Source organism: Phoenix dactylifera, chromosome 2, assembly GCF_051530095.1.
Source record: "Phoenix dactylifera cultivar Ajwa chromosome 2, Ajwa_hap1_PhDact_Kaust_v1.1, whole genome shotgun sequence".
In the NCBI taxonomy this organism is placed as follows: Eukaryota; Viridiplantae; Streptophyta; class Magnoliopsida; order Arecales; family Arecaceae; genus Phoenix; species Phoenix dactylifera.
This window is the reverse complement of record NC_143191.1, coordinates 41,253,967-41,265,855: the sequence shown is the minus strand read 5'-3', so window position 1 is coordinate 41,265,855 and position 11,889 is coordinate 41,253,967. Positions and strand designations below refer to the sequence as shown.

The following is an 11,889-nucleotide window of genomic DNA, read 5'->3' as shown; positions in this document are numbered from 1 at the left end:
AAAAAAATTCGAAACAAGGTGGAACACGTACCTTTGCGGCCGATTCTTCGTCCCAAATCACTAGTTGCTTGTCCATGCTTCGAATGGGGCTTAAATCTCCTTCAAAGATCGCCTAAACGATGTAAATGGATCGAGGGGTTTAAGGGGGGTTTGAGGGGTGTTTTTTTTTTTCTTTTCAAAACGAAACGGAGGAGGAGGAAGGGGGGGGTGTATGAGAAAATTTCAAGGGCAATATGGTAATTACACTAAAGGTTAGTTTGGGTATTTTTTTTTTGGTTTTTGGGGGTGTCCTTAGCAATAGGGGGGGTGTATATAGAACCACCCGTATAGTGAGCTCTTCAAAGAAAAAGGCTCGGTATATTAGCCCTCCTTTCAGTCGAATATTGCATAAATACCCCGCAGGTCATCATAAATACCCCGCCTTTTTTTTTCTTTTCCTTCTTTTTCTTCTGACCGTTGGAAAACTTGATTTAAAAATTCTTAAACCCAAATCCAACGGCCTAATTAAACTCTCTCAGCGGTGGCGCACAGGATATCGCATCGTTTTTTTTGCCCTTTTGGGTACATGATAAGGCTATATCTTTACTAATATATTGGCAATGATCTTGAGCTACCTCTTGATAAATCATGTTATATTTTTGTCTATCATATATAATGGGAAAAAGAGCTGGATGCACATGCTAGATTATGAAATCTCTATTTTTTTAATTAAAATAATAAAATATGTTTTTGCATAGAGAAGTATTTTTTTTTTTTAGTTTCTTATTCTATTTTTTCGAAGGAATTTGCTCTCCTATATATGCATCACGCATGCCAATGTACTTGTCTTGATCCAAAGAACAAACTAAAGCATGGATGTATTGATTTAAATTGTTACATTAATATAAATAATCTGAAAGTTTGTAATGCCGGTAGCAAGTTGCAAAAATGGCCACCATGCATATTTTATTTTTGGTATGGAAGGAATGACTATTTTCACTTTTTCATGACCAAGATACCTCTCACCATGTCATCTCAAAATATATGAAGAAAAGAGCCCCAGCTCGATGTTTCCCATCTCTTTGGCCACCCACCAGCTGCCATCCCATCGTCATCCACTATTGGTGGTGATCCTCATCATCATCATTGTCATAGATCGTGGAGTTTGACGGTGGTTATGGAGGGTGGTGGAGATCATTGTCGATAATAGGTGATATTGAAGAAGTTGGTGGTGGGTCGTAGTAATGATTATCATCATAACTAGTAGTGGCATAGTATATCATCGATGGTGAGCAATGGTGGAGAGCATTAGTAATAGTAGCTATCGCTAAAGATCATCGATGACATTGAATGATACTGAAGATTATTAACAATGGAGGATGATGGTAGAAATCGTCAACAGGATAGGTGAAGATAAAAATTGCTAGCCACGATGCATCGTGATGGAGGTCCTCAATAATGATGACATGTGATGAAGTGATAAAGATTAGAGTGATGCCAAACAGTGGTGGATGTCAATAATGGTGATGACAAATTGGGAGTGCCAACTATCATGAATGACGTGAGGATCATCAGCAGCTGTAGGGGGCGGTTGGATGGTAAGTGGTAGACGATGGTGGACGGCGAGCAAGAGAGAAAAGAGCTTTTTCTCTTCCCTCATAAGCTCTTCTTTTCTCCTATATTTTAGTTTATATAGATTGTACATATTCATCTCACTTCATATTTTTTCTTCCCATATTTTAAGATGAAGTGGTAGGGATATTTTGGTCCGGAAATGTAGAAACAAATTTTTTGGCCCATAGAAAAAAAAAAAACAATCCAAGTCTCAAAAAAATAAAATTATGGTGCATTAATAATAGAATTATGGTGATCGATTTTACAAAACATCCCATCTTTATAGTTATCGCAGAATCATAAAAGTGCATCAATAATATAATATTATCAAGAACATACGTTCATTTAATAAAGTTTCCTTGGAATAGCCGCATTTATACTAACAATTCAAAGTGGGCAATAGAAATGGGAAACAATGATGGGATGCTAAAAGAGAATAATAAAAAGGGAGAGCATTCTCTGATAAAAAATAAAATGAAAACCCATTAGGCACTACCTTTTCCATGACTTTGCTATTATTATACATAATTCCCATTACACCTATCATACTTTTTCTTACTATAATTTATTATTAAATATAAAAAGTTTTTGAAAGTCGTCTATGCTTCCCTTCCCACTTTCGTCTTTTTACCCGGAGAAGACACATTATGCCTCCTTGGGCTAAAATCTGTGAGAGCGCTCGTTATTTAATCGGAAAGACGAGGGTAATTTGTTGAGAAAGAGACGCCCAGGAATAATACGCCCAACACCCCTAAGCGGCGGCACACCGTTCGAGGTCAGACGATCAGGACCGTCCACATGACGTATCCGATCTCCTCGTCACCAGCACTAGACGGTGACGAGGTGGGCCCGGTCTCATCCATGGTTTAATAACAGCGTTATAACCATAATAACGGTTTCGACCGTCTCCAATTACACTATTAAATTAAATAATATAAAAATATAATAACTATTATTTTCTATTATATCCCAATATTTCCCATTAGTGGACTGCTATAACAAGGACCATTATATTTACTTCTACTTTCTTTTTAATAAAATAATATTGATTTTAGAAATTTAATTCCCTTCATTTGATCACACAATTACAAGAAATATATTATTTTATTGAATAAAAAATTAAAAGTATTTTTTTGAGATAAAATAATGTTTATAATAATTATCAGAAAGGTGTAGTTTCGATCGGAGGCTGCTGGGGTAATCGATGATGTGACTTGATTAGGTTTGGCTTGATCCATTATTTGAACCGATGGATCAGGATTCTAGCTGTTCCTAGCTGCCAGCAGCGGTCATAGCACATTCAGAATAATATCAGACGCTATTCCTAGCTGCTAGCAGCGGTGCCATTCAGTTTTGATAGAAGCCGATGATGGCGTAGATGGTGCTGAGGAAGGTGAGAACTAATGCGGCCACAAACGAGAGGCTCGCCCATACATTAAAGCAATAACGGCATACATTCTACGCCACTTGTAGTTGTAACAACCCGTACCTTCTTGTATACCCTTTTTTTTTTTTTTTGTTACATTAGCGGCTCACACACAATGAACATGGATACAGCCTACAAAGTCAGACACTAAAATACACTGCAATAGAGCTAAAACAAAAGTATGGTTTTCTAATCTTCAGAATGACGAGCAGCATAGGATGCCATCCAATCCGCCACACTATTGGCAAATCGTGTCCCACGCTAGTAAATGGATGCCCCTGCTGCTCCCTTTATAACTTAGCCAGGTAACCCGGCGTCTTATAAAGACCGATCACATTATGTAATTAATTGCCTGAAGAGGGCGACCACCTCCGCCTACTAGTTTCAAGCAGCTCCACATCTCTTCTCTCCGCACGATGTGACCCAAGAATGCGGCGTAGGCTGTGATGTACGAGCCCATGATGCCAAGAGACTCCTCAAGGCTGATTAGATTATGGAGGAGAATATTGGTATGGTCATCGACGCGCAATGCCGGCATCTGGATATCTCCAGATTTGCGCGCCGTTACGTCGAGTACGCTTTGCGGCACACCTATCATTTTTTTCACCTTAAAATTCACCGTAGACTTCCTTGGAGCTCTGTTGCGCTGGGGAGAGATCGCTGTGGATCGATATGTGGAAGAATATCTTCCAGAATGTTTGCACCAAGATGCACCGGTGGCTCCGAATACATGTGGTACAAATGAAGCAAATGATGAACCTCCGTAGTTTCTCGAGCCCACCGTCATAAACTCACGAAATACATAGGCAAGATCGTAATGAAATGAAAGCGCAAGCAAGATGAAGCAGCTATCAAGCATTAGCATCTCCAGAAAACTTTGGGGATCCATGCTGTAAAGGCCCCCATTTGGGTTTGGGTCGGCCTCTGAGCAAGGGCGGCCCAACACGTCAAAAAGGGGGAGGGAGTCTCCCGATTGAAATGCCCTCCCTCCCCTGTTTTCGAATCCTTCTCCCCTCCTCCCGAATCCATTGGAAGGGAGGTTATAGGGTGATAAAACCCTACCATATCAGGCTAGGATCCCCTCCCTTCTCTTCCTAGGGCATCAGCCGAGAGGTTTCCACACACAAAAAAAAAAGAGAAGGGAGATTGGAGTTCTACCTTGCCGCAGGAGGGATCGGACCGTTCGCCGTCAATCCGATCGGGAGGACCTCGCCGGAGGCAAGGTGAGCACCTTCTCCTCCTCCTCTATCGTCTTTGGCCATTACCTCTTGGGGATTGTAGCCGGGAAGCCGCTGGACTGAATGGGGAAAGCCGAACCCTATTCGGCCTTCTCCTCTTCCGCTCCGGCCAGCCGTCGCCGGGCGTGGCACCGCCGGCACGCCACAGGCCGACGACCATGGAGCGTCGCCAGCCGTGGGCCACCTACTGCCGAACCCCCTTCTCCCCTTTCCGTCGGGAAGAAGGAAGAAGAGGGAAAGAGAAAGGGTCTTTCCAATTCCCTTTCTCTTATTATATTTCCCTCTCTCTCTAGTTGGGTTCTTTCTCTACACATGGATCTGGGGAGAGCATTGCTTTGTGGACTCTAGAAAGTCCTGGGATGTTAGATCTTAGAGGACCCTTTAGAGGAATCAAACAGGGGTCCTAGATTATCATATATCTTTGATAAATTTTAATGATGATTTGGTTCTGTAGGGCGACAATCTATTGGACGAGAGGACGCTGAGCGGAGTCCTGCGCATTCCGGTTCATAGATCGCCGTGAGGGCGGGTGATTAGTTGTCTGAGTTTTCAACAAAGGGTAAGAATCCTTGTACGCCAATCCTACATGATAAAAATATTTTTGCATTATATATGTTTGATATGCTATGATCCAGACAAAGCAAAAATAGTTTTATATTTAATTATATTTTGATCGTGTTGACTTGAGATTGGTAGTATGATGGATGCATGTATGTGTATAATTTATACCTGCATAATTGAATTTATGAATGTAGTGGTATGGACTAACCATGTTATATCGATTGCCCTGTCACGGGCCGGAAACGTGACCATGGTTAGTCTAGGCCGGATATAAGATGGAAAAAAGAAATTGATGTGTGTATGTGAATTGGTTAAATGAGTAGGGACTTTGGGCTTATCTCGTTAGTATTGATTACCCATCACAGGCTAAAAAATGTGATATTATCGATTGCCCCGTCACAGGCTGGAAATGGGATACCATCGATTGCCCCATCACAGGCTGGAAATGTGATACCATCGATTGTCCCGTCACAGGCCGGAAATGTGATACTATCGATTGCCCCGTCACGGGCTGGAAACGTGACTGGGATGTAGCCCAAAGTCGGAAAGATAATTGATCCGGATCAAGTTAACATAGAATAGAAAGAAAAAGCATTGAAAACAGTCATAATAATTTATAAGCTATTATATACTATATCATTCTTATGTGGCTGGACTTTCATTGATGTTTGATGTATAATTATGGACTTTCATTGATGTTTGATGTACATAATTATATTGATTATTTGAGTTTTTTGGAAACTGTTTATGATTTCATGAAATGTGCATCGATTGGTCGTAGTTTTCAAATTCATATTATTATTGTATTGGTATGGATGTGTAGGGATTCTTACTGGGCTGTAAAGCTCACCCCTTCTTCTTCTTTTTCTTTATCAGAGTTGCAGGATGCATAGATTTGGATAGGATGGGCGCAGAGTGTGAGTACCAGAGTCATTAGTTAGTTAGTTTGTTTATTCTTCTTTGATGTCGATGAATATTTGAAGATCTTGTAATCGAACTAATTTGTTTATTTGGACATGTCAGATTTGTCTATTTGAATTATTAAATTAATTATGGATTTATTGGAAATTTTGTTAATCATAGGCCTTGCATGATCTTTAGGGCACTGCTCTAGAGCTCATGCGGCCGGTCACGTCCTAAACTCGGGTGCTGGGTTCGGGGCGTGACACATGCCGAGGTAGTCTGTCCCATAACGCTTACGATAAAACTTCAAAGCATCTTCTTCCCTCTCCTTCATCTTAGCGAGGAATTTACCGAGGTCTCGTTTGTAAGTATCGCCGATTACATGTCTCACACACCACAGCTTGTACTCATCTGTGAGGCTGAAATAATTATCCCCCGTCTCCCGGTGGTAGGGCCCGATGGCCACCGCCGCCCTTGGCTCGTAAAGCTTCTTGCCACGGTCCTCGGCGCGTGCAGGAACTGTGCTGATGCTTTTGGATGATGCAGTGTAATTTTAAGGCTTTTGAAGGATGACATCGATTCTATCCTGCATTTTTTTCACCCAAACGTCCGTTGCTTCGTCCCTTCGGCTTGCATTTGCTCCGATATCGCCAGGGGAAGGGCCGCCTGCTGCACTGGAGTTATCACTACACAAAAAAAAACAATTACTGACTCTTATTTGCCGACGCTTATTCCAAGCGTCGGCAAAAATTTTTTCCCGTCAACATTTGCCGACGCTTTTTAAAAGCATCGGCTAATGACGACGCTTAAAAGCGTCGTTGAAGTTAATATGTAATTGACGACACTTTTAACGACGCTTTTTAGCGTTGTTAAATAATGACGCTTAAAAGCATCGTTAAAGGCGTCATCGAAAGCCAAAAAACCACCTCATTTTAGTCCCACATCGGCGGTCTGAAAAAAACTGTTTATATAGCCAAATCCAACCACTCCGTACGGATGGAATGAAGTTACCGATCGTGGAGGTTGTTTGTATTTCTAAATTGAGGAGAAGATGCAGACCGCAAATGGTAACTTTCTTGGCAAGTGGTAATTTGCGATGCTTTAAAACGTCGGTAATTCGCGACGCTTTAAAGTGTCGGCAAAGAGCGACGCTTAAAAGCGTCGCTAAATTAGAATTAGCGACACTTTTGAAACCGTCGGAAAATATTTTTTCCACTGTAGCATAGGCGACGCTTTACCGACATTTTGAAAAGCGTCGGGATGGTTTCTACCGACGCTTAAAAGCGTCGCTAATAGCCAAAACAAGCGTCGCTAACGTCCAAGTTTTTTGTAGTGTATCCTCTCCTTCAACAGCGCTGATGGTTTTGCTCGCTTCCATGGTCTCCACCTTCTCCTTTCCTTTGGCCTCCTCGGAGGAAAAAAGTGCAACATATCCCCCATCCATCGCGCCTATGCTGTAAGAAGGTTGGAGATGCTATTAGCTCTAGCTGGGAAAATAATAGATAAAGGGCCAGAGACGCACATATCAGCTCGCTGGCATGATAATATGTGAAGGGGGAGAGATAGCATGCAAGCAAGCATATATATATATATATATGGCAACATAAGGCATCGGAGCAATGAATATGCTTTCATCCCAGCCAAGCAAGCATATAGTTTTAATTAGCTGGCTTAATTTCATCCCACACAAGCAAGCATATATGGTAACATAAGTCATCTGAGCATTGAATACATATTGTGCTACTAAATCCAGTGTGATGATCTAATGACGAAGAGAACGCTAATCGATCTGCTATGATGGAAGATCATCACATATTTAATTGAGGCGCCGGGCACTGGTCTCCTCCGCTCGATAGTCTGCTAGAAGTCTACTTGCTGGAAAGTTTCTGGCGGGGACCCTCCAATACCTAAGTTAGAATAACGAGGCAACAGTGTAGAAGAGAGAGATCTCAAAGTGGTCTCTGTGAGTAATTGTGAGCGCTTATTCTACGTGTACCTTAAGTTTTCTGCGTTGCCCCTTTTATATAGGAAAGCCAGTTTTGTCGTTACCTAGGGCGATGTAACATGCAATGATGCCAGGCAGCAGTCAGTGGTACGGCCATGGTGCGGGTCAGTCCTTGTGGGCAAAGTGCGACACAGGTCTAATACGGGATATAGGGCTGCCACAATTGCAAATTGCGAGAGTTATCGATTGTTAGGGCTATCAGCCATGGTCGACGCGTACTGATGGTTCTCCTCGGCTGGCGACTCTTCGATTGGAGTCAAAGTGGTACCTTAGCTCATGTCCGGGGTCATAGAGGTCAGTCTGGCCTGAGATCGAGGTGTTCTATATTTTTTCTAATCAATGAAAACATACTTATGATGCTTGCATAAAAAATTAGCATAATATAATAATATTAATTTGTTGTAAATTATGCTAGTGGGCTAACTAAGTGAAACCGTGCTTAGGGGACCATTAGTTGTTGTGAGATAAGGACCGGGCTAGACCTGACCAAGGTTCGGTTCTAACCGGGGAACCGGATCGGAACCGAACCGGTGAACCGGACCGGAATCAGAACCATGTCTCACGGTTCATAACCGAACCGGAACCTTAAGGAATACGGTTCGGTTAAGGTTTCAGGTTTGATGGAACCGGAACCGAAATCGGAACCGGTGGTTCGGTTCCGGTTCGAACCGAAAAAGACTATTTTACCCCTCCTAACAACTAAAAACGGCTAGTTTGAGGGGCATTTTGGGAAACGAAAATTATCCCCAACACTATATATACCTCTCCAAATCAATTTTTTCACCACACCACTCAATAACTCAATCTTCCAATTTCTCTCAATTTTTCGCTCTCTCAATTATTCAATCTATTCCAATTCTCTACACATTTCATAACCTTCCCATATTTTCATTTTTCCCAATCCAATTATCAAAAATGTCTTCCCCCTGCTCAAATAAAGGCAAGAAAATATATGTTCCAAACTCAAATTCTTGGGATCCAAATTACCGACCCCCCTCTATTGATGAGTAAATAATAAAATGAGGTACAAATTATCATTTTTTATTAATTACACAATTTATTTGTATTTAAATTTTTTTTCAAATTAATTACACAATCTATTTTTTTTCAAAATTTTATAACCGGAACCGGAACCGTCTAGAACCGGAACCGGAATCGAACCGACTATTTTCAGTTCCGGTTAAGGTTCTAGGTTTTTGTGGAACCGGAACCGGCGGTTCCATAACCGAAATCGGCGGTTCCGGAACCGTGGTCAGCTCTAGACCGGGCTCGAGAAATCTCTCGCTCGCTCTCTCTCTCTCTCTCTCCTCTCCAAACCACAAGGCAAACAAGTTAAAACTGGCGGAACTTTACCTAACGCGGGCGCCTAAGCTTCAGCCAACACAAAGCGGCACATCAGCATGGTGAATTTCCTCACCAACAATAGACGGATTTACCGATTGCCGTCCTGCACACTCTCCATCTGCGTGCATCCAAGGAGATCGGTGGGGTCGCGCCCGGTCCCTCCTGAGAGAACGTGCCAGCTATTTTGAATGCGATTAGCCAGTAATAGGGAATAATTAATAACCATTTTAAATCAATAATATCTTACAGAAATAAGGTTAAATACTGCATCATTAGTTCCAGCATCAGTTACAACAGAAAAACTGTAAGTAGTTAGGTACACGGCTTAAAAAGTTCCACTTGCAAGCTTAATTTACATTAAGGGGGAGAATTCACACAAGTAACTACCACCACAATTATTACACCAAAAGAAGATGAAAAATACTTCGTCTCCCCCGATGGAGGGAGGATCCCTGAAATCTAGGGGAGAGACATCAGACAGCTTACAATGCATACAACACAGGAAAGAACATTACATCTGAGACAAGTGGGACGGATCATACGCGATGGATTACATACATGCACCATTTATTCAGAATAACATCAGACGCTGCTCCTAGCTAGCAGCGGTGCCATTCAACTTTGATAGAAGCCGATGATGGCGTACATGGTCTCGATGAGGGTGAGAACTGACAGAGCGATACCGGCAACAAACGAGATGCTCAGCCATACATTGGAGCAATAACGTTGCTTCGCATTGGCATACAGTTGGCGCCACTTGCTGTCGCAACAACGATTCACCTCCTCGTATACCCTAGCCAAGTAACCCGGCGTCTTACAAGGATCGATCACATTATGTAATTGCCTGAAGAGAGCGACCACCTCCGCAGGGCTGCTCAATCTGTGCTCCAACACCCTCCTAGTCTCAAGCAGCTCCACGTCTTCTTCTCCCCTCACGATGTGATGCAAGAATGCGACGTAGGCTGTGATGTGCGAGTGGCTTTTAGACTCCTCAAAGCTGATTAGATTATGGAGGAGAATATTGGTATGGTCTTCGACGCGCAAGACCGGCATCTGGATATCTCCAGATTTGCACGTCGTTACGTCAAGTACGCTTTGCGGCACACCTTCCATCTTTTTCACCTTAAAATTCACCGCAGACTTTTGTTGGAGCTTTGTTGCGCTGGGGAGAGATCGCGGAGGATCGATAAATGGAAGAATATCTCCAAGCAAGCTTCGACCAGGATGCACCGGTGGCTTCAAATACATGTGGTACAAATCAAGCAGATGATCAACCTCCGTAGTTTCTGTGTCTTGCGAACTGTTCCCTCCTAAATCGAGAAAATAAAAAAACTCGAAAGCAACTTTTCTGATTGAGCCGTTGCCTTCAGTGCCTCCATTCTGCATCTTTTTTGTTGGGTCAATATCATTTTTCATCTTGAAAACATCCTCAAGGATAAAGAAAGGGATTTGGTTGTTGAGCAACAGCAAGTCAGTCTTGACAAGCTCCGATGCCTCCACTATATCACGTGGTGCCCATGTTATATCGCCTAAGCCAAACAGAATAGGGATTACCTTGGCAATATCGTAACGCAATGAAAGCGCAAACAAGATGAAGCAGCTATCAAGCATTAGCATCTCCAGGAAACTTTGGGAATCCATGCGGAAGTTATAGCCTGTCCCATAATGCTTACGATAAAACTTCACAGCATCTTCTTCCCTCTCCTTCATCTTACCGACGAATTTGCGGAGGAATTCGCCGATCACTTCTTCTTCTTCTTCTTTTAACTTTTGGTGAAAGACGATCACTTCTTCTTTTTTTTTTTTTGCTAAAACGATCACTTCTTTCACACACCACAGTTTGTGTTCATCTGTGATTCTGAAATAATTATTCTCCGCCTTCCGGTGGTAGGGGCCGATGGCCACCGCCCTTGGCTCGTAAAGCTTCTTGTCACGGTCCTCAGTGCTTGCAGGAGCTGTGCTGATGCTTTTGGATGCAGTGTAACTAGGTGGCTTCTGAAGGACGACTTTGATTTTATCCAGCATTTTTTCGGCCCAAACGTCCGTTGCTAGGATATCGCCAGGGGAAAGGCCGCCTGCTGCACTGGGGTTACGCTCCCCTCCAACAGAACTGATGGTTTTGCTCACTTCCATGGTCTCCACCTTCTCCTTTCCTTTGGTCTTCTCGGAGGAGTCCATCGCGCCTTTGCTGTAAGAAGGACAGAAATGATATTAGCTCTAGCTGGGAAAATAATAGATGAAGGGAGAGCCGCACATATTAGCTGGCTGGGATGAAAGCATGTGAAGGGAGAGCCACACAGCACAAGCAAGCATATATGGTAACATAAGTCATCGGAGTACTGAATACATATTGTGCCGCTACAATCCGGTCTGAGGATGTTGATCTGCTATGATGGAAGATGAAGTACCGATGAAGAGGCCTCTAAAGTTCTAAAGAACAGAACATGTAGAAAGACCAAGGAGAAGAGGAAGTAGAGTGCTCATAGTTTGTGTTCGTCCATACGGTCGTGAGTCTTTTCTTATAGATAAGAAGTACCGGTCCCACGGGAGCGAGACTCCAAAATTTAGAATCCAACTGGGAGCTGATTCCTTATTTTCCTTTTTTGGATTGATCCAAAAAAATAAGTCCAATTGAAACTGGTCCCTCTCCTATACTATATGTCGGCTTACGATTGGCAAATCCGATTTTAGTCACATCATATGTGAATCACGTTTTCTAAATAAAGGTCAAGGAGCGACCAAATATAGCAATAATTCTTGTTGATGTGTCCTTATATTTTTTTGGCAACAAGTTTAGACGCTCCATTATTTGAAGAGCA

The 11,889-nt window shown here is 42.5% G+C and overlaps 1 protein-coding gene across 2 annotated transcripts; it reads right to left on the bottom strand.

The window, feature by feature from the left end:
- Positions 1-9,378: 9,378 nt before the first annotated feature.
- LOC113462684 (UPF0481 protein At3g47200-like) lies at positions 9,379-11,622 on the bottom strand. 2 transcript variants are annotated; one of them, XM_026804420.4, is made up of 2 exons: positions 11,418-11,622; positions 9,379-11,258 (listed from the first exon to the last, which is right to left on the bottom strand). In XM_026804420.4, exon 2 carries the CDS (start codon positions 11,246-11,248, stop codon positions 9,686-9,688), a length of 1,563 nt encoding a protein of 520 aa, XP_026660221.4. In that variant the 5' UTR covers positions 11,249-11,258; positions 11,418-11,622; the 3' UTR covers positions 9,379-9,685. The 2 variants fall into 2 exon arrangements, with proteins under 2 accessions (XP_026660221.4, XP_089785147.1); XM_089929021.1 differs by having other exon boundaries at positions 11,479-11,609.
- Between the last annotated feature and the right edge of the window lie 267 nt (positions 11,623-11,889).

What these genes read in the sequence shown, in the direction of transcription:
- LOC113462684 (XM_026804420.4), bottom strand. Translation starts at nt 11,248, where the DNA reads ATGGACTCCTCCGAGAAGACCAAAGGAAAGGAGAAGGTGGAGACCATG.